The 22,422-nt window shown below is 40.0% G+C and overlaps 1 protein-coding gene across 2 annotated transcripts in view; it reads left to right on the top strand.

Moving 5' to 3' along the window:
• The window catches only part of RNF216 (ring finger protein 216), a 158,549-nt gene that overhangs the window by 27,822 nt on the left and 108,305 nt on the right, over nt 1-22,422 (top strand). Inside the window, exons 3-6 of one of the 2 annotated variants that reach the window (XM_002817670.6) lie at nt 813-946; nt 12,174-12,845; nt 14,458-14,534; nt 21,523-21,625. In XM_002817670.6, the coding sequence (XP_002817716.1) occupies nt 813-946; nt 12,174-12,845; nt 14,458-14,534; nt 21,523-21,625 (986 nt within the window). Of the gene's footprint in view, nt 1-812; nt 947-12,002; nt 12,846-14,457; nt 14,535-21,522; nt 21,626-22,422 lie in introns of both variants that reach the window. The other variant, XM_002817671.5, reaches the window with a different exon arrangement.

Here is a 22,422-nt window from a genome sequence, read left to right as displayed (position 1 = left end):
CAAACTCCTGACCTCATGATCCACCCACCTCGGCCTCCCAAAGTGCTGGGATTACAGGTGTGAGCCACTGCTCCCAGCCAATGCTTTTTTTTAAATTTTCCATCTTAACCTTTGATATTCCCATGGAACTAGACAGGAAAAAATACCAGTTTGTGTTACCCAGTAATTCATATCAAACATGGCCTGTTTTCAAATTGATAAAAGGAAGTAAAAACCTTGAATAGAATTACTACATCTAGATGGTTAGATTATATATTTTAAAGGAAACTTGGAAAGTTAAATAGCTGACTGTCATAGATGCTAAATGGGTGCTTGACTAAAGCATTGAAATAGGTTTGCTTAAATGATTCTTAAAGTTTGTGTTTAAGATGAGCAAATTTCAGTATTTTAAACAATTAAAATTTTACTATTTTTTGAGTGATAATTTTTTCAGACCAAACAATTTAAATAAAATAAGACATTTATTCCCAGGAGGAATAGAGATGGGTTGGGAGACCATTATTTCACTTTAAAGAAATTGGCAGTCAAGAAAATTTTATGAACAGATTTCTCCAACCTAGTATGAGAAAAAGTTGATAATCTTGAGCATAGTAATTGTCAGATGTTCTCTAGCAGTTCCTAAAATGTGTTATTGGCAAAAGTCAGCATAGAAACATGGCTCTTAGTGTTTAAGTGCATGGGCTGCTTGAGGAGGTACGTTACTCTAGTAGCCATGAAGTTGGCTTTAGGCTGTACCCCTGTCAGGACAAACTTAAAGGGTTGGATGTGATAGTGCCAACCTCCCAGTAACAGTGTTCTCTGCTTTCCTGTAGAGTGGATCAATCTCAGAGATGGGCCCATCACCATATCTGACTCCTCAGATGAGGAAAGGATTCCAATGCTGGTCACCCCAGCTCCTCAGCAGCATGAAGAGGAGGACCTGGATGATGATGTCATCCTGACAGAAGTGAGTTTCCTTTAAACTTACAATGAGACATTATTGCAAGTTGGTGATCTGATTTTTCAGCCACTCTTGTGGGCCTTGTTGTAGAACAGCACCTCTTGTACTCGTTCTGAGAACAGCCCCTTTTCCATTCTACCTCATGTACCCTTAGAGTTAGAAGCTGTATGTTTCAGTCTGTTTCTGGACTGAATATCTGCACCATTGTTCCATCTGACTATTAATGCACCAAATTGCACTGTTGTCATTGCTACAACATTATAGTGTATCTTACTGTTGGATTGGCCTTATTCTCTCCATATTATCCCACATTTTTCAGAATCATCCTGGATATTCTTGCACTTAAATTTTTATATGGATTTTACAATCAACTTTTTTAGTTCCAAAATATAAATAGAGAGATATATATATAATCAGTTTGCCTAATCCAAAACAAATCTTCCTGTTACATTTATAGAGCAATTTTTATGGTACTGTGCTCCTTCTAACCAAGAACAAATTTTGTCTTTTCATGTAGTCAAGACTTCTTTTATATTCCTCAGCCAGAAAGCATTTTGAATTTTTCTTAATATAGATCTTAAGCATTCTTTGTTTTTCTTGGTTATTTTATATTTTCTGTTGCTTTTGTGACTGGCATCTTTTCTTTCATTGTACTTTTTTTTTTTTATTTTTTTTTTGAGACAGAGTTTCGCTCTTTTGCCCAGACTGGAGTGCAGTGGCGTGATCTCGGCTCACTGCAACCTCCGCCTTCTGGTTTCAAGCAGTTCTCCTGCCTCAGCCTCCCGAGTAGCTGGGATTACAGGCGCCCGCCACCATGCCTGGCTAATTTTTGTATTTTTAGTAGAGACGGGTTTAACCGTCTTGGCCAGGCTGGTCTTGAACTCCTGACGTCGTGATCTGCCCCCCTCTCGGCCTCCCAAAGTGCTGGGATTATAGGCGTGAGCCACCATGCCCGGCCCTTTCATTGTGCTTTTAAACTGTTTTTTTAAAACTACAAATCTGTTGCTTTTTTTTTTTTTTTTTTTAGTTTAAAGATCCCAGTTGGTTTTATTGTGGTTCTAGAACCAAGCAACACTTCCTTCCATAAAATTCAGTAGGTGTTCCACTGAGCTGAGCAGAAGTGGTTGGCTTTATAGACAAAGAAGGGCTGAAGAGAGCAGAAGCAAAGTCCTTTCAAAGTTACTTATCTTGTCAGGCTGGGACAGGGAGACAGAAAAGAGAAAAATAGCTGATGAGTTAACATCAGGCTGCTTCAGGCCACCTTTCCTGTATAAGGATTAAAGCAGAGGGAAATTCATTATGATTCCCAGTGAAGATTTAAACTTCCCTGTTTAAGAAACTGGTTGTTCACTCTTTCTCTCAATTTCTAGGAAGATCAAATGAACTTCCCAGGTTTAGGTTTGGTAGTATGAAACTTAGTGGATGATTCCGTTTTGAGTTTTAGTCTGGTCTTTTGGGGTCTAGTGCAGACACTTAGTCCAAAACAGTGGCCTCCTATAATTTTTATTTAACAAGTCCTCCCTTTTTGTTAGGCTTTCACCCAGGGCGTAACCAAACCTTCGAGCATCAGTGCCACTCTCAGTTACCATCATTTTGGGTTTCTGGTCCCAGCATACACTCATAGGTTCTGGTGTCCTCATTATCACACTTTTTTTTTTTTTTTTTTTTTTTTTTTGGTTTTTGTTCCAGCTAGAGAAAGACCATTTGGCATTTGACAGGTAGCTGTATGGAAACATTTAAAACTTTTTGAGGGCATACAGCACACCAGGGAGACTGCTGTTATGACTCTAAGGAGGATAATACCAAGAGTTTGGGTGGAGTATGCTCCTCGGCTAGGGCCCCAACTAAAACCAATAGCTAGACAAGGAGTCTACCTTGTTTTAACCAAGTAGTCTGCTCTGCAATACCCTGCTGTGTTTATCTGTGTGCAACATGAAGCGCCATCAGCTGCACAGATTCTTCTCTGTTAGTAGGTAATCTCGCATCCCATGACTGAGTTAAATTAAAGCAGGGAGTGCAAGTTACCTGCAGAGGCTACTGATGGTGAAATTTTCACTGCAACGTTGTCCTGCCACGTGAGAGTTAGGCATAAGTAAGGAAAGATTAAGGAGAGTAAGAGTCTTATTATGAGAGGGAGTCTTGCTCTGATGTGGTTTGCTGTTGTGAATGTCTCTGGTTGTGGCCTTGGCCATCCTAGTGAACTCTGTGGCCCATGCATTAGGCATGAGACTTATTCCTTGCAATTTACATAGATTTGTCCAGCTTCAGCTTATAGGGCTTCAGGAACTGAGCAATTCTCCTTCATTGGATAGTTGTAGCCAGATATTAGAGAAAACTCAAAATTCAGAATTCAGTGCAATGTACAGGTAGATAATAAAAACTCAATGAACAGTGCTACAATCTAAATAACAGGCATACTGGAGTTTTCTTTTGAAATGTAATTTTCCTAAGTCACTCCCATTTCTACCAAAGATAATCACAGTAAGACCAGTTTGCCTGACTAACCACATATTTGAAAGCACATATTTAAATTTGCTTTGCTGGAAATTTTGATGAGGAATCTCAAATTGGTCTTTAAAAAATGTCTCTGCTAGGAAACCAAACCAGGGCAGACATTAGTCTTTGCCTGCTGTATCCAGCATCTGGAGGTTCCTGAGCCTGCCAGGAAGAGACAGATTTACTCACTGTAAAGCAGGGAACGCTTAAAGCCAGGCATTGTTTGCACATTTTGAAATATGGCATTCCAGTCAAAGCCTTGGTAACATAACCAGTTTCCAGTTGTGTCCTTTTATTAAAAGGACAGATATGCAAATAATGATGTTGCCATAAAAATAAGAATACTCATGAATAGTTTGCAAATTCTGGAGGGATCCTGTTGGGAGGAAAAGCAAATATTTCTATTTTTATTATAAAAATATACCAAATTGCTATAAGCTATAATAACCTTAAAAGAAAAAAGTTTCCTTAAATCTAGAAAATAAAACATTAAAAGAACCAGCAGTGTTTCAAATAAAGAAGCCATAAAAACCCATGATTCTTCTTTTATCAATTCAGTCTCATGTAATTAATTCTTGCTGTTTGATCTTGGTTAGCAGTTACACAAATCCATTAGTTTCTTCATTAGAATTTTGGATATTTAGTCCGATAGTACGAACTCAAACTTGTATTTGTCAGAGTTCATTTCATTTTTTGCATATACATCTTTGAACACACAGCAGTTTAGGATTATAATTGCTTGCAAAGAGCTTTCAGAAAGTGTCAGAACAAAATAACTATGGACAGCAAGACTTAAAATGGCTGCGGTTTAAAACCCAATGAGAGTTCATTATAATGACACAGTTGACAAGGAAATTTAGTTATTTCTGAACCAAAATTATGACTGATAGCATTTATACCAAGACATATCAGATTTCTAGGAACTTTATATAATCTTGGAATATAAAAAACATCCATATAGGCCCAGCGCGGTGGCTCACGCCTGTAATCCCAGCACTTTGGGAGGCCGAGGCGAGTGGATCACTTGAGGTCAGGAGTTCGAGACCAGCCGGACCAACATGGTGAAACCTCGTCTCTACTAAAAATACAGAAATTAGCCAGGCATGGTGGCATGTGCCTATAATTCCAGCTACTCAGGAGGCTGAGGCAGTAGAATCGCTTAAACCCAGGAGATGGAGGTTGCAGTGAGCCAAGATCACACCACTGCACTCTAGCCTGTATGACAGAGGGAGACCCTGTCTCAAAAAAAAAAAAAAAAAAAAGATAAATACATGGGCATTTTTGCTGACCCGAAGACACACAGCTGTTTTCCAAATGGTCTTACTTAACAAAAATACCTAAGTCATGTGAACTAAAAGGCATTGGAGTTAGGTCCTATTTTTCTGATAAAAGATTGAATTGCTTGCTTTTTCCTTAAACCAATTATCAGAGTTCTCTCATATTTTTTGGTAGAGAAATACCACACACACATAACACATATATAGACACGGAGACACAGAGAAGCAGATCTTATAGCCTTCATTAAAATTCTTTATTTGCCAGTTTTCAAATACAGTTTACACTTGAACAACATGGTGGTTAGGGGTGCCAACCCCTGTGCAGTTTAAAATCTGCATATAACTTTTGACTCCCCAAAAACTTAAGTACTAATAGCATACTGTTGACCAAAGCCTTAACTACTTAATACTACTTAATAACTAGTTAACTACTAACAGCATACTATTGACCAATAACATGGTTAACATGCTTTAGTTAGTATATTGTGTGTGTGTGTGTGTGTGTGTGTGTGTGTGTGTATAAAATATACTGCATTCTTAAAGTAAGCTGAGGAAAGTTTAAGAAAATTATAAAGAAACTGGACACAGTGGCTCATGCCTATAATCCCAGCACTTTGGGAGGCCAAGACCAAGAGTTCAAGACCAGCCTGGCCAATATGGTGAAACCCTGTCTCTACTAAAAATAGAAAAATTAGCTGGGCATGGTGGTGAGCACCTATAATCTCAGGTACTCGGAATTTAGCTTATTTCTTAATGAGTTACTGACTTCAGGGCTGCCAAAGACTAACCAGAGCTTCCCTGGGGTAGAGTTTCAGCATTAAAATGGGGTGGAATTTGGCTTTTTCCTTCAAAAGGTGAACGGTAGGGCACAAAGACAGTTTGTGTACAGCCTCTATAAGCTGGCAGAAACTGGTTTAAGATCTATATGTAGTAGTTTATCAGAAAACGATGTTTGTAAGGCCAGTCCTCTGTCCATGTAAGAGTTGTAGTGGGTTTCTGGGTTGTAAATCAGAGTTAGGGAGGGGTCTGATATTTGCCTGATACCCCCTATTGGTAGGAAGCTTAGCAACAGTTTGGTTTTTCTTGGAGCATGGGAATTTAGGGAGTTGCTATACCAGTCACCCTGAACCCTGACCTCATAGGTGATTTTTGTTTCCTTAACCTTAAGGGCCTGGCCAGACACAGTGGCTCAAAACCTGTAATCTCAGTGCTTTGAGAGGCCTAGCAGGAAGATCACTTGAGCCCAGGAATTCAAGGCTGTAGTGAGCTATGATTGTGCCACTATGCTTCAGCCTGGGACCCTGTATCTAATTATTATTATTTTTTTTTTTATTTTTTTTTTCCTTTTTTTGAGATGGAGTCTCCTGTTGCCCAGGCCGGGGTGCAGTGGTGCAATCTTGACTCACTGCAACATCCACGTCCCATGTTCAGTGATTCTTATGCCTCAGCCTCCGGGGTAGCTAGGATTACAGTTGTGTGCCACCATGCATGACCTTTGTCTCTAATTTTTAAAAAACAGACAAAACCTTAGGATCTGTCTTAGTTTATAAAGGGGCATCTGTTTTGCTTTCAGATAACACCATAGAGCTGAAACATTTTGGAAATGGCTTTCTAAAGGTCACGTCTGATATTTCAGGCTTTGCCTGGTCCATAGGTAGACTGGATGGTACTTGTCAGGTCCTGAATATCATCCTCAGGATAATAACATTCTGCTTCTGCTACTTTTATTCATTTTTATTCCCTCTCCTTCCCCTGGTCCCACCATGTGTTAGCTGGTAGTAAATCAGGTATCCTAGGATCATAAGTTATAATTAAGACTCTGAATTCTTTAAAAAATGTTTGAAAGTCTTCCCCAGGTTTAGGACATTTTTAAACTATGGCCTGTTTTTATCCATAGCATGTAAGTCAGGAATTACATGCTACATTTTCAGGTTGTTCTGTTTTATAAGGAAACAGTTGAACTGTTTTTTTCAGAGAAGAAAGGCAACTCAGAGTTAGTAGACTGTGAATATTCAGGAGTAGATGCAGTATTCAGGTAAAATGGGAGCAGTAGGAGTTACATTAGTTTCTCTGTCTTTGGTGTGGGAGGTAATCTTGCGTTTCTAGTTTTTCATTAGCTTTTTGCAGTGAATCTTTCAAAAAAGCTATTTTAGAATCCTGTTGTCTCTTTGAGGCTTCTGAATGCCAGTAAGAATCTCGTTCTCTCCGTGTAATTTGGAGGCTTAGGATTCAAGTGAATTTCTTGGATGAACACTCTTTTTCATCTGGAACATTCCACATCATGGTCATCATAATTCTGAATAATTTTTGGTAAAGTTTTGCCACTTTTGTAACTATTTGTAGCTTCTGGAGCCAGAAGTTTTATACATGAAAAGGCAGGACTACCAGAAGGCAGAGTACTCCAATTTTTAGAAATTAGGGATGCTGTTTTTATGTTGGACCTTGTATATCTCAGGACCGGGATGACTTTGGCTCCAAGATGTCCAGCATAGCCAATAACTTTCCAGTTTCCATCTGCCTCAGTCAAGACACCTGAGACCTCCCTCACCTAAGCCTGCAAGAAAAGGAATCCACATACCCACAGATTCCAAAAGCCTGAGTTTATACCCTCCCTGCACTCGACACAGCTGGTATCAGTTAGCTTTAAAACTGCACCCCTGTATGCTAGCAGCAAATGGAGTTGCACCCACATTTCTGTCTGGCCATAATCTTGGGGGCTTGACTCAAGCCGTAAAGACCTCTGCAAAGAGGGAATAAAAAATACAGTTCTTGCCAGTGATTTGTGAGCCCCTCATTCCCAAAAGTCATGTGCCCTGCCATAGCCCAGATTAACCCTAGGTACTGCAAAGTCAAATGCTCTCTCACAGTGCAGCCTAACCCTGGTACCCTCAAAGTCAAAGAGCTCAGGTCGTAAAAAGACAGCAGAGCTCAGACCTGAGAAGGACTTCCAACACTTGCAGCTCCATGAGGAAAACGTTACTCCCCAAAAAAGGGAGTTAGCCGTTTTTCCTGTGTTCCTTGAGTTACCTCAAGATATCAGCAGTCTCTGTCCCTTTGGGTTGCCAGACCTGTCAAAGGACAAAATTACAACAAATTTAGTGTAAGGATCTCAATTGTCTTTATTGTGACTCTAGCATCAGGCGATGCTTCATTCCAAAATGGAGAGTAAGTGTTCTTGTTGCTGTGGTTTTTTTTGTTTGTTTGTTTTTTAAGACAGTCTGGATCTGTCACCCAGGCTGGAGTGCAGTGGTCCGATCTTGGCTCACTGCAACCTCCCAAGTTTAAGTGATTATCCTGCCTCAGCCTCCTGAGTAGCTGGGATTACAGGTGTATGCCACCACACTCGGCTGATTTTTGTGTTTTTAGTAGAGATGGGGTTTCACCATGTTGGTCAGGCTGGTCTCTAACTCCTGACCTCAAGTTATCTGCCCACCTCAGCCTCCCAAAGTGCTGAGATTACAGGCGTGAGCCACCATGCCCGGCCCTTGTTGCTTTTTATATTAATTTTATACTCAATCACCTTACCATTATTATCTGTAGTGATTTTTTCAGTTGACTCTTAATTTCTTGAAAACTTGCATCTGATCTGTCTTTCCAATTTTTATACTTTTTTCACTTGTCTAATTATGTTATGATACTTCTCAAAAATTTTAATAGTGTTGATAGAGAAGAACACGAATGGCCACAGACATAAATGGGAATAGTTTTAATGTTTCTTCATTAAGTGTGATGGTGCCTTTTTGCTTTAGATACCATTTCTTTAGTTATGTTAAGGAACTAGTCATTTACTTAAAAATTTTTTTTTAGCAGTGAATGTAGGATTCTGTTACATTCAATTTCAGCATCTTACAGAGATTGTCATGTGGTGTCATGTGGTTTTTCTTCCTTGACCTCTTAGTTGGTAAGTTACTGTCTTTGAAAAGACTCCCCTTGGTTGTGGCATTGTAATGTAGTAGTAATGTGCTGCTGGGGATTCCATTTGCTAATATTAGTGTTTTCTCCATAGATCTCGTAAGTGGAGATTGGCCTGTAGGTTTGTGTGTACGTATGATATCCTTGACATATTTTTTTTTAATAAGCATGATTCTGACTTCATAAAAAGTTTAGAAGTTTTCTTTTTTTTTTTTTTTTTTCCATTTTGGAGATGGGAGTTTTCCTCTGTCGCCCAGGCTGGAGTGCAATGGCGCGAACTTGGCTCACTGCAACCTCTGCCTCCCAGGTTCAAGTGATTCTGCTGCCTCAGCCTCCCAAGTAACTGGGATTACAGGCATGTGCTACCACTGCCAGCTAATTTTGTATTTTTAGTAGAGATGGGGTTTCACCATGTTGGTCAGGCTGGTCTCAAACTTCTGACCTCAGGTGATCCACCTGCCTCAGCCCCCCAAAGTGCTGGGATTATAGGCATAAGCCAACCGTGCCCAGCCAGAAGTTTTCTTTATTTTTTTCAGGGTTGTTTTTTGTTTGTTTGTTTTTTAGAGTCTTCAGAACCAGTGTATTCTTTGAGGTTTTGAATATATTCTATAGAATTAAAACAGACTGTAGTTTTACTTCCTCTTAATCTGTGACTCCTTTTGTTTTTTCCCTTTTTTAGTTCGAATGGTTATTTGAACTAACCATTATGTGTCCCCCTCCTTCCCTTCCCTCCCTTGTTTTCGTTCCTCCTCCTCTACCAAAGAAACAGCTTCTTCTCTTCTACAACTCCAGTTACATGTTTTGAAGACCTTTTTGTTCTTGACGTGTTCTCTTATCTAGTTTTCCATTTCGTCTATGCCTTACTATGGCTGTTCTGACCTGGCTTTCAATGCACTGATTTCTCTCTTCAACTATATTTGCTTAAAATGCTGTATATCCATATATAGCATTAGTTATTGTATTTTTAGTTATTGTATTAGTTATTGTATTAGTTATTGTATTTTGCCATTCTGGAATTTGCATTTGATTCTTCTTCTTCTTGGCTGCAGTTCTCAATCTAGTCTTTGATTTCCCTAAACATGCTAACTGTTACTTTAGAATTCATGTTGATAATTTCACTGTGTGAAACCCCTGTATATTTGTTTCTGTTGTCTGTTACTTCTCTTGTTTTGATTTTCTGTTGCTGCATTCAGTTCTTGTATGCCTAGTTATTTTTGATTGAGTGTAAGTCATTGTATACGAAAATTTTGGGATTCTGTATGATGTTACGTTTCTCTATAGAGGATCTTAATTGGTTTCTTGAAGAAGAGTAAGAGCAGCAGCACCTCACATTCAGGGAGTTAAACTCTCCACGCTGGGATTCAGTTCCTGGGAGGTCCAGGGTATTTCCAGCTTGCCCCTTACTTCATTGGCATAGTCCTCAGGGACCCACCCTAAAGCCTGAGATTCACTATCTCCTTTCTTCTAGGGACTTCTCAGAGGAACTGTTGTTACCAGTTTAGCATGTATCCTTCCAGGTCTTTTCTTTGCATTTGTATGTATCCATGTGTATATGCATGTGTGTACATACACATACTTTTAGAAATGATTTTGTTTGTGTCTTATTGACATATTTTAAGTAAATGGAATCATTCTGCCTATGATTTTGCAGCTTGCTTTTCTTCACTTAATGGCATTTCTTAGTGAAGCTTTCCATTTCAGTACAGATTGAGCTACCTCTTTTTTGGTAGGGGTCAGTTGTAGAGTATTTTGTAGAACAAATAAGTAATAGTTTATTTAACCATTCACTAAGGGACAAACTTCACAATGTCTCTAGGCTTTTTTCTGTTTATGCTGAATATTCTTGTATATGCCCTTTTTAGATAGAGTTTATAGAACAGTATGAAAAAATGATGACAGATACACGTTTTTTATTTATATTTATGTATTTATGTATTTATTTGAGACGGAGTCTCACTCTGTCTCCAGGCTGGAGTGCTATGGTACCATCTTGGCTCACTGCAACCTCTTGACTCCCTAGTTCAAGCAATTCTGCTATGTCAGCCTCCCGAGTAGCTGGGATTACAGGCACACGCCACCACGCCCAGCTGATGTTCGTATTTTTAGTAGAGACGGGGTTTCACCATGTTGGCCAGGATGGTCTTGATCTCCTGACCTCGTGATCCGCCTGCCTTGGCCTCCCTGAATGCTGGGATTACAGGCATGAGCCACCACGCCTGGCCTACGTTTTTTATTTTAATAAATAGTGCCAAATTTCTCTCCTAAATTCACCAGCAGTAAATGATAGTATAAGAATTTTCACACATTGGCCAAGCGCGGTGCCCCACACCTGTAATCCCAGCACTTTGGGAGGCTGAGGTGGGCCAGTCATCTAACGTCAGGAGTTCAAGACCAGCCTGGCCAACATGGCGAAACCCTGTCTCTAACAAAAATACAAAAATTAGCTGGATGTGGAGGTGTGCGCCTGTAATCCCAGCTACTCGGGAGGCTGAGGCAGGATAATTGCTTGAACCTGGGAGGCAGCAGTTGGAGTGAGCTGAGATCATGCCATTGCACTCCAGCCTGGGCGACAGAGCGAGACTCTGTCTCAAAAAAAAAAAAAAAAAAAAAAGATTTTTCACCATCCTCACCAATGCTTGGTATTATCTAATTTAAAAGTTTGCCAGTCTTACAGGGAAAAAAATACTGTCTTGTTTTAATTTTTCATTTTGCTAGTTACTAATGAGATTTAGATTGTTTTTATATGTTTTTTGAACATTTCTTATTCTTCTGATGTGTTGGCATTCTTTCATTGTTTTATCTGCTGTGGAGTTATTTTTGTTTTAGTGGTCTCAGGTTAAATTATAATTCAGGGCTGGGTTCAGTGGCTCATGCCTGTAATCCCAGCACATTGGGAGGCCGAGGGAGGCGGATCACTTGAGGCCAGGAGTTTGAGACCAGCATGGCCAATATGGCAAAACCCCATCTCTATTAGAAACACAAAAATTAGCTGGACATGTTGGCACATGCTTGTAATCCCAGCTACTTGGGAGGCTGAGGCACAAGAGTTGCTTGAGCCCGGAAGGCAGAGGTTGCAGTGAGCTGAGATCGCACCATTGCACTCCAGCCTGGGTAACAGAGGAAAACTCTGTCTCAAAAATAAAAATAAATTATATTCAAACTGTATCTCAAGCTTTATGAATAACTATTTTGATTCTTACAGATAGTATATAGTGTAATCAAATTTCAGTGTGAAGATAAATGTAAAGAATAGGTATTGTTAAGGGAGAGGGTGTTTTTGTTTCTTTCCTGTCCTATCTCAGAAGCTCAATATAAGTACATAAGGAGGGATAGGCATAGGAAAGAAATTGAATTATTAAAATTTCATTTTTTCTTAGACAAATAAACCTCAGAGATCACGACCCAATCTCATCAAACCAGCTGCCCAGTGGCAAGATCTGAAAAGGTTGGGAGAAGAAAGGCCTAAAAAGTCTAGAGCAGCATTTGAATCAGATAAGAGCAGCTATTTTTCAGTGTGTAACAACCCATTGTTTAATTCTGGGGCACAGGATGATTCTGAGGATGACTACGGTGAATTTCTGGATCTTGGGCCTCCTGGAATCTCTGAATTCACTAAGCCAAGTGGCCAAACAGAAAGAGAACCCAAGCCTGGACCGAGTCGTAACCAAGCAGCAAATGACATTGTCAACCCCAGATCAGAGCAGAAAGTCATCATCTTGGAAGAAGGTAGCCTTCTTTACACAGAAAGCGATCCTTTGGAAACTCAGAACCAGTCATCCGAAGACTCAGAGACAGAGCTGTTATCAAATCTAGGAGAGTCAGCTGCTCTAGCAGATGATCAGGCCATCGAAGAAGACTGCTGGTTAGATCATCCTTACTTCCAGTCTCTGAACCAACAGCCCCGTGAAATAACAAACCAGGTTGTTCCTCAGGAACGGCAGCCTGAAGCAGAACTGGGCCGCTTGTTGTTTCAGCATGAATTCCCAGGGCCCGCTTTTCCAAGGCCAGAACCCCAGCAAGGTGGGATTTCAGGCCCCTCTTCTCCTCAGCCTGCCCAACCTCTAGGAGAGTTTGAAGACCAACAGTTAGCAATTGATGATGAAGAGCCAGGTCCAGCCTTTCCAATGCAAGAATCTCAAGAGCCCAATTTGGAAAACATTTGGGGGCAAGAAGCTGCAGAGGTAGATCAAGAACTCGTTGAACTATTAGTGAAAGAAACGGTAAGTTTTATTTTATCAAGTAAATGTAGACACTACATATAATGAGTTTCTTTCTTTTTTTTTCATTGCAAAAAAAAAAAGTTGTTGATATGCGTGGATTTTATTTTCCTAAGAAGTGTATATCTAGATGTACAGAATAGAAGAGACACTCTGAAGACGTGAAAATGGAATCTGGGTTCCTTTACTATACTTAACCCTTCGGGCAGCTCTCTGGGATTCTAACTGCATATCATGGTGGCCTGGTGCTGTCATACCTGCAATCCCTCGTTTGTTTCAAACTCCTCGAGTTCACTCCAAATGGAAACTCTTAAAGCAGGTTTATTGAATTCCTAGACCTATGCTGTCCAATATGGCACTTACTAGCTCCTTGTGGCTGTTTACGTTTAAATGTCTTACAGTTAAATAAAATTTTCCAGTGGCATCAGTCACATCTTAGCCTTAGTAGCCACATGAGGCTAACAGCTTACCTCATCATCAAGCATGGAGGACAATGTTTCTGTCATCCTACAAAGCTCTATTAGTGGTGATTTTAAGAGTAACACAAGGGCCGGGCGTGCTGGCTCACACCTGTAATCCCAGCACTTTGGGAGGCTGAGGCAGGTGGATCACAAGGTCAGGAGATCAAGACCATCCTGGCTAACACGGTGAAACCCTGTCTCTACTAAAAAAATAAAAAATTAGCCGGGCGTGGTGGTGGGCGCCTGTAGTCCCAGCTACTTGGGAGACTGAGGCAGGAGAATGGCGTGAACCCGGGAGGCGGAGCTTGCAGTGAGTCGAGATCGCACCAATGCACTCCAGTCTGGGCGACAGAGTGAGACTCTGTCTCACAAAAAAAAAAAAAGGTGTTAGATCTGGTAGCCACTGTTTGCCTTCAAACAAGTACGTTAACCCTACTTTACCCAGGTGGGGTTTTTTTGTTTGGTTTTTGGTTTTCGGTTTTTTTTTTTTTTTTTTTTTTTTTTGAGACCAAGTCTCACTCTGTCACCCAGGCTGGGGTACAGTGGTGCGATCTCAGCTCACTGCAACCTCCGCCTCCTGGGTTCAAGCGATTCTTCTGTCTCAGCCTCCCAAGTAGTTGGGATCACAGGCACATACCACCACGTCTGGCTAATTTTTGTATTTTTTTAGTAAAGACGGGGTTTCACCATGTTGGCCAGGCTGGTTTTGAACTCCTGACCTCAGGTGATCCACCTGCCTCGACCTCCCAAAGTGCTTCGATTATAGGCATGAGTCACTGCACCCGGCCACCCAGGTGTTTTTATCTAGCCACTAGGTTGTGTGCTGCTTGAGGGCTGGCATGAGATTGTAACTTATTTGTGTTTGGATTCCCTTTGTCTAGACAGAGATGCTCAATATTTGTTGAAGCAATGAAGAATGGATCTGTAAAATGGGGACAGAGAACCAGATCTCTCAAGACCTTTCTAGACCTCATCTTCTATGTAGGCAGATGAATCTGGGAACTAGTGTTGAATTTGAAGACACACACAGACCTGCTTCACGGCCCTTTTCTAGTCTTTAGTCATTTTATTATACTTTTTGCCATCTGTCTTGTATTGCCATTTGAAGCCATTCTAGTGAATGAAATATAAATTATGTTCTTATTTGTTTCTAGGAAGCAAGATTTCCAGATGTAGCAAATGGGTTTATTGAGGAAATAATTCATTTTAAGAATTATTATGATCTGAATGTGTAAGTATACTACCATGCTTTTTTTGTGGTGGTGGTGGTGGTGGGGGTGGTGGTAAAATATATGTAATAAAAAATTTACCAGTTTAATCATTTTTAAATATACAATTCGGTGTTGTTAAGTAAATTCACATTATTATGCAACTATCACCACCATCCATCTTCAGAACTCTTTCATCTTCTCAAACTGAAACTCTGTCTGCATTAAACACTCACTCCCCATCCCCTTCCCAAGCCAGTGGCACACACCATCCTACTTTCTTTCTATATGGATTTGGCTACTATCAGGGACCTCATGTGTTCTTTTCTGACTGGCTTATTTCACTTGGCATTATGTCTTTTTTAATGACCTTGTTTGTTCTGACATTAGTGATACACAGACTGTTTTCTGGATTTTATGGAATACTGCATGGTTATAGAATTATGATACTGAGTTGTTTCTAAGCATTGATACTACCTGTGTTTTAGTCAAGATGTTAAGACATTTTCTTCCCTACAATTGTAACAAAATGTTCTGCAACCACTCTGTCTGTTTGGAGAAATACATGGCAGCATTTTTTTTTTCTTGAGATGGAGTCTCGCTCTGTCGCCCAGGCTGGAGTCCAGTGGTGCTTTCTCGGCTCACTGCAAGCTCCGCCTCCCAGGTTCACGCCATTCTCCTGCCTCAGCCTCCCGAGTAGCTGGGACTACAGGCGCCCACCACCACGCCTGGCTAATTTTGTGTATTTTTGGTAGAGACGGGGTTTCACCATGTTAGCCAGGATGGTCTCGATCTCCTGACCTCGTGATCCGCCCGCCTCAGCCTCCCAAAGTGCTGGGATTACAGGCGTGAGCCACCACTCCCAGCCATATTTCTTAATTTTCATTATAAAAGGGATAAATATGGGCCAGACATATGGTTCACACCTTTAATTCTGGCACTTTGGGAGGCTGAGGCAAGAGGATTGCCTGAATCCAGGAATTCAAGGCTACAGTGAGCTGTGTTATGCTACTGCACTCCAGCCTGGGAGACAGAGTGGGACCTTGTCTCTATTTTTAAAAAAATTTTTATAAGTGGTAAATATGCTTTTTAAAAAAAGAAGTTTTCCTGAAGAATATAAAATGAAAAATACAGTCTTTCCCCTCCTTCTGATCTGCAGAGGTGAAATAATTGTAAATTTTTTTTTTTTTTTTTTTGGAGACAGAGTCTTATTCTGTTGCCCAGGCTAGAGTGCAGTGGTGCGATCTTGGCTCATAGCAATCTCCGCCTCCCGGGTTCAAGCGATTCTCCTGCCTCAGTCTCCTGAGTAGCTGGCATTACAGGCGTACTCCACCATGTCCGGCTAATTTTTGTATTTTTAGTAGAGACAGGGTTTCACCATGTTGGTCAGGCTGGTCTTGAAACCCTGACCTCGTGATCTGCTTGCCTCGGCCTCCCAAAGTGCTGGGATTACAGCCATGAGCCACTGTGCCCAGCCTGGTGGTAAATTTAAACAAAATAGACAGTTCACTAAACACCTTTCCTCAAAGTTCCTATCTTATACTGTAGTTCTCAGTCAGGGGTACAGGTGGGTTTCTTCCCTGCCAAGGCTGAGAAGGAAGGGCCCCTTTCCAGGTGCTTAGCCCAATGTAGGTACTTTTTTCTAATTTGTACAGTGACACTGTTGGAGCCATTAGTGGCCTTGTCTGATCCCACCTCTGTACAGAGGCAACCACTGTCATCAGATTTATATTTATTTATTTATTTTTGAGACGGAGTCTCACTCTGTCACCTAGGCTAGAGTGCAGTGGTGCGATCTCAGCTCACTGCAGCCTCTGCCTCCCAGGTTCAAGTGATTCTCCTGCCTCAGCCTCCCAAGTAGCTGGGATTACAGGCATGTGCCATCACGTCTGGCTAATTTTTGTGTGTTTAGTAGAGACAGAGTTTCCCTATGTTGGCCAGGCTGGTCTTGAACTCCTGACCTCAGGTGATCCGCCTACCTCGGCCTCCCAAAGTGCTAGGATTACAGGTGTGAGCCACTGCACCTGGCCTTCCCTTAATCTTTATCAATTTTACTTAACATGCTTCTCAGTAAGGCAAAACCGTTAAGAGTGTACACTACCAGGCCATAGATTGGTGGTGTTGGTCAGTTCTGGAAATTTTGTAGCTGTTTCCTGTCTTCTGTAACTCTTCTCCTACAATCTCCTTGTCTCTAAGTCCACCTCTTTGTCTCTGAGATGCATTCTGGATGATTTCTTCAGAGGTGTTCTTCTAGCCCACAAATTTCTCTTCAATAGAGTGTAATCTCCTTTTAACTCACCCACTGTGTTACTGGTTTTCAGTTATGAAATTTTAGCTTTTAATTCTCTTGGTTATTTTCCTAGAGTTTTGCTCTTTGCCTATATTTTTAATCTTTTTTAAATTTCTTTAAACAATAAACATAGCTTCTTTGTGAGTTTGATTGTTCTGATGTGTTAAGTTCTTGGGAATCATATTCTGTTCTTCCTGCCGGCTCCCATGGTGCCTAGTTTTCTTGTTTATTTTCTAAATTTGACTCTAAGATCATGTCTTGAGTTCTTGATAGAGTTGGTTTCTTTAGAGATTATTGCTTTTGCTTCTTTCAAGTCCCCAAGGGCAGTGTCAGTTTGAAACGAGTTTAGATTCCTGTCTTGAAGTTTTTGGATTACACAAACTATTTTTTTTTTTTTGAGACGAAGTCTCACTCTCTTGTCCAGGCTGGAGTGCAGTGGCGTGATCCTGGCTCACTGCAGCCTCTGTCTCCTGGGTTCAAGCTATTCTTCTGCCTCAGCCTCCTGAGTAGCTTGGATTACAGGTGCCCACAGCCCAGCTAATTTTTGTATTTTTAGTAGAGATGGGGTTTCACCATGTTGGCCAGGCTGGTCTCAAACTCCTGACCTCAAGTTATCCCCCCGCCTCAGCCTCCCAAAGTGCTGGGAGACGTGAGGCACCGTGCCCGGGAAACCTTTTATTTATTTATTTTTTTTTTTTTTTGAGAGAGAGTTTTGCCCTTGTCGCCCAAGCTGGAGTGCAATGGCATGATCTCAGCTCACTGCAACCTTCGCCTCCCAGGTTCAGGTGATTCTCCTGCCTCAGTCTCCCGAATAGCTGGGATTATAGGCATGTGTTACCTTACCCGGCTTGGATTACCCAAACTCTTAAAGCATTTTTTATTTTTCAACGACAGACTCTACTTGGGTATTTAACCTTTGGTACAGTGAGGAAAGAAAGCCATTTGGTTATTTACATGCCAGTTACTCACTCTTCTCAAGCCTTTCCACATACTCTTTATTGTGTATAGTTTTTAAACTTGGTTATTGCATACCAATGTGTATATAATATACATAAAGAAAAATGAACAAAATAAAGATGCACAGCTCAATAATTTATCACAAACCAAACATTTAATGGAACCACAACCCAGAAATCTTCAAGAAATAGAACGCTGCCATCCTCTTTAAACACTACATAAAGATTTTGTATAGTCTATAGTCTTTTGAGTCTGATTTCTTTTCAGTCAGCATTATGTTAGGTTTATTCATGTGGGGTAGAACCACAGTTTATATATTTTTCATTGTTAAGTGGTATTCCATTTATACCACTTAGCAATGAAATTTTCCATGTACTTTTGGTAGGCATTTGAGTTCTGACTGTCACAAATAATGTAGCTGTGAACATTCTCCTGCTTGTCTCCTGAACTCTACTTGCGCCACACTCTGGCATCCACCTTCCTGTTGGCTGTGTTTGTGTCTTCCAGCAGAATTGTTTGTTGGAGATTTTTTTCCCCTCCTAAGCTTTTAACATACTTTGTTTTTAGGTTTCTAAGTGGCATGATAATAACTACATTTTTTTTTTAATTACTAAGCTTTATTTTTTAGAGCAGTTTTAGGTTTACAGGAAAATTGAGCAGCAATGACTACATTTTTACAATGAAAACTTTCTTGTAGGCTTCTACTCATCTAAAAAGCAATTCATATGTGTGAATTGCTTTAACAACTCTTCGACAATACTGAGTTATGTTGTTATTTTTTGTAGTTAACTAGGGTAGGCATGAAGTAGCATAAGTGACATTTCTTTGCTAATTGGCTGTGTTTTTCATATATTTGTTTAGTAATTGTATTTCCCTTGTGTGTAAATTGTTTACTTCTCTCTTCTCTTTGAATTCCTGTTCTTTTTTTTTTTTTGGTTAATGTTTTCCTGGTTATGAAATGTAATACAGGTTTGTTCATTACAGAAAATGTAAATGATAGAGAAAAGTATAAACTTAGCTCGTTTATAGAACAATGGTTTGAATACCAGATACCATGTTTTAGTATTTTTTAACAATTTAACCTCATAGAAATTGAGTATACTTCAATGTTTTTGTCTCCTTCTACAAATGAACATCACATTTAAATATATCTTCAAGATTGTCTATAAAAATCACTAAAATGTAATCAAATTGACACCTCTTACAGTTCTGTTCTCCTACTTCCTGAGTCTCACACGTGTACTTATTTTTAGGGACTTGCTGACCTTTTGTGTCACTCAGAAACAAACATTGATCCTTAAACACATTAAAATTATCGTGAAATCCAAAAAGCAAGGGAATGTACAGTCATTGTATTGCATCTTTTCAAGCCAATCTTGTTTTCCTGACACTGCTTTCCTTTCCATTAGTCTCTGGACTCCTAGGACAATGTTAACTCCACAACTAAGCTAAAATGTTAATGGAAACTGGAAATAAGGCCCAAAGCTGAGTTGAGCAGGCTGGGATTTTGTTGTAGCTCAGTCTCAGTTGCTTTATGTGTGTCTTTAAATGGCCTTCAGATGGGACCGTCTGGCCATTTTAAGCAGGAAGGTCCTATTCATTAGAGAACCGCATGGCAGGTAATCTACTCTGGCTGGTTAACTTAGACCTTTCACTCACACGTGGTCAACTTCAGTTGGATGAAGGCAGCAACAACTATCTAAGGGTTGAAAGGTTGGAGTACTAGCCTGGCTTACTTTGCAGGAGTGCCTTCTCTAGAACCGCTAGCATGTCAGATCAGATCAAGCTTGAGGTCATATGAAGAGGTGGGCAGATTGAAGTCCGACAGGCTTCCCCACTGCTTTTGCTCCAGGGTGCAGATATTAGAACAGAGGCTACCACTTGTTTCTGTAGAAGAAAAACATTGTCCTTCATTTTCTGTGCCTCCAAATGTCACTTAACCTCCTGAAGAGTTCTGTTGGTAAGCATAATGAAGGGATTAAACTAGAAATGAATTTTGACAGTTTATAGTGAGAGCTTCTGATTTCTGTCATGTGGAACTTCATATCTATAGCATTTCAGTATTTGAAGTTCTTAATATTGTTGAAAATATAAAATGAATTGGGGAGAGATGAACCTCTCAAACTTGTTTTTTCAAGAAATCATATCTACTGTTCCATCTGTATTTCATGTAGAGGTATATTTATGTATCACTTACTTGAGAAAACACGTAAAAACAGACCATTTTAAAGCTAGTCTGTGTCTGGTTTGTCACCACGTCAAATATGCACATGTAATGAGTTGTCTGGAACTCAGGCCTTTCCTTACAGATGGGATTTTTGCTGGTGGTTAATTCTCAGGTTAGCCTTCAAAGGTTTGCATAACCTCAGTGCACACCAGTGAATTCTAAGACGGAGAATTACCACTGATGACAATGGTTTTAAAGGAAAATGTACTCTGAATTCTTGTTGCCCTCTGTAATAGGAGGAGTTTCCTGCTTTTTTTCCTCTCTTTGGGCCTCTGGCGTTGTGTTCCGTGGACTGGGCAGGCTGTGGTGGTAGGGAAGTGGAGAGCTTAGAGATGAAGAGTATATGGGACTCCTGAAGTAACGGCAAAGGGAAATGCATTGAGATGTCTGGAGGAGGGGGAAGGCTTTGACATGGGTCCCCGGCAGGGGCTGCAGAATAAACGAACCTCTCCAAACCAGTCCCCAAACACTGGCACCTGGGTGAGAAAAGGAGCCAGAGCTGGGCACTTTTTCTCTGCCCTCTTTCTGCCAGACCTCCTGTTATACTATTACAGGCCTTACTACTGACATCTGGCAAAAGAAAACCAGTAGAAAGGGAAGTGTGTGAGAACTGCAGGTATAGCACCTAGGAGGTCATCTTAGAAATCCACTGGAGCAAGAGAAAGAACAGAGAAAAGGGGAAGGCCCTATTACCCTCCGAGCAAAGAAGCTTCCTTGCTACTGAATGTGGCTAGAGCTGTACCCCACCCACTCTTTTCACTGCTGTGCAGTCGTTCCAAGGTGGTTGTCTGATTTGACTGTGAAGAGCTTGGATAGTTAACATCTGTTGGGTCTAGGTGGTGATACATCAATGTGTGTTATCTCACTCTATATATCCTTACTTTGGAAGTATTTCATGCTGATAATAGACAAAGCTAATGGGTTTGGTGTGAAGAGACTCTGTTCATAGGAAAACATGATCTATTCATCAGTCTAGCTTAGCAGCTAGCTAAATAAACCAAGTGTAACTCTATGGCTCATAGAGCTTTATATTACCATAGAGATTTATGTTACCAGAGGGGTATAAAAAGTATTAATGAATTAACAGAAGGTTTTTTATATTTCATTTATTTATTACATCTCTTAGCAGACTATTTTTTATTGTAAATGTGAATACACAGTTTTCCACTTCTTACTGGTTCATAGTTTTCTTGACAAAGAGTAGCTACTTTTCTTATAAATTTTCCAATTTCGTAGTTTAACGAATAATAGTTTCAGTGACTTCATTACATTAACACCCAATTGATACATAAACTTCAGAGGAGTTTGCCTTAATCGGTATGTTCATTGCTTTTTAAATTTTTTATCTTTCACAAAGATAGGAATTCAGTGCAGTTGTTTGTTTATTTAGTTTTTCTGGGCTACAAACATCTTAATTTCTTGATAGGCCAGTTGTAATGTGTGACTAAGGACTATATTCTTCACACATTGCATTTGAAGCAATGGGCAGGTGTGGAATTTGGAAGCAGTATGAAAGTAACATCATTTGTTTTTGCAGACTTTGTAATTTTCTTCTGGAAAACCCAGATTATCCAAAGAGAGAAGATAGAATCATTATAAATCCCAGTAGCAGTCTGCTGGCCAGCCAAGATGAGACAAAGGCAAGTGTCATGTTCTTGTTTTGCAGTCGCTGCCTGGAAATGCTCTGCTTTTTTGTTGTTGTTGTTGTTATCTCTGTGGGAAGAAAGTGCTTTGTTGGGACAAGTTTTTAAAGAGTAGCCGAGGGACATAGGATTTCAGAATATGTCTATACTTCAGTGCAGTCTCCCAGTCTGAGCCACTTTGAATTCTGTCTTTAACTTCTATCTTTCTTTGTAATTCTTATCTTCCTTTTCCCACAAAGAATTGAACGAATCCTCCATATCTTTAATCCTACAAAGCAAATTCCTAAAGCAAAACAAGAATTGGCCAAAACTCTTAACATTTTATTATGAAAATTTTCAAACCTACAGAAAAATGGAAATATTTTACATTGATCACCTATATACCTACCACTGGTGCTACTAAAAAGTTAACAGTTTACTGTATCCTCTTTATCATACATATGTCCTCTGTCTGTCCATCAGCACATCTTTGTTATGTTTCATTTCGTGATAATGCATTTCAAAGTAAATTGCAAAAACATCAGTACACTTCCCTGTAAATACTTCAGCCTGCAGATCATTACCCAGAGTGGAATATCTTTTTTCTTTTCATGTGAGATTTGTATACAGTGTATACTATACATCTGTTTAACCAGATCTCATATCAAGATGTAAACAGTTTAGTTTTTAAAAACTTTAACCATTGTCATTATTTGTGATCTAAACTGGCATTTAGTTTGTTATGTGATAAAGTATGGTTGAGAACTAACTTTATTAAGATCTGTTGCTTGATCTTCCAACTCCCCATAGATTAT

This window comes from Pongo abelii, chromosome 6 (assembly GCF_028885655.2).
Source record: "Pongo abelii isolate AG06213 chromosome 6, NHGRI_mPonAbe1-v2.0_pri, whole genome shotgun sequence".
Taxonomy (NCBI): domain Eukaryota; kingdom Metazoa; phylum Chordata; class Mammalia; order Primates; family Hominidae; genus Pongo; species Pongo abelii.
The sequence above is the reverse complement of the archived record's forward strand: the minus strand, read 5'-3'. Positions and strand labels throughout refer to the sequence as shown.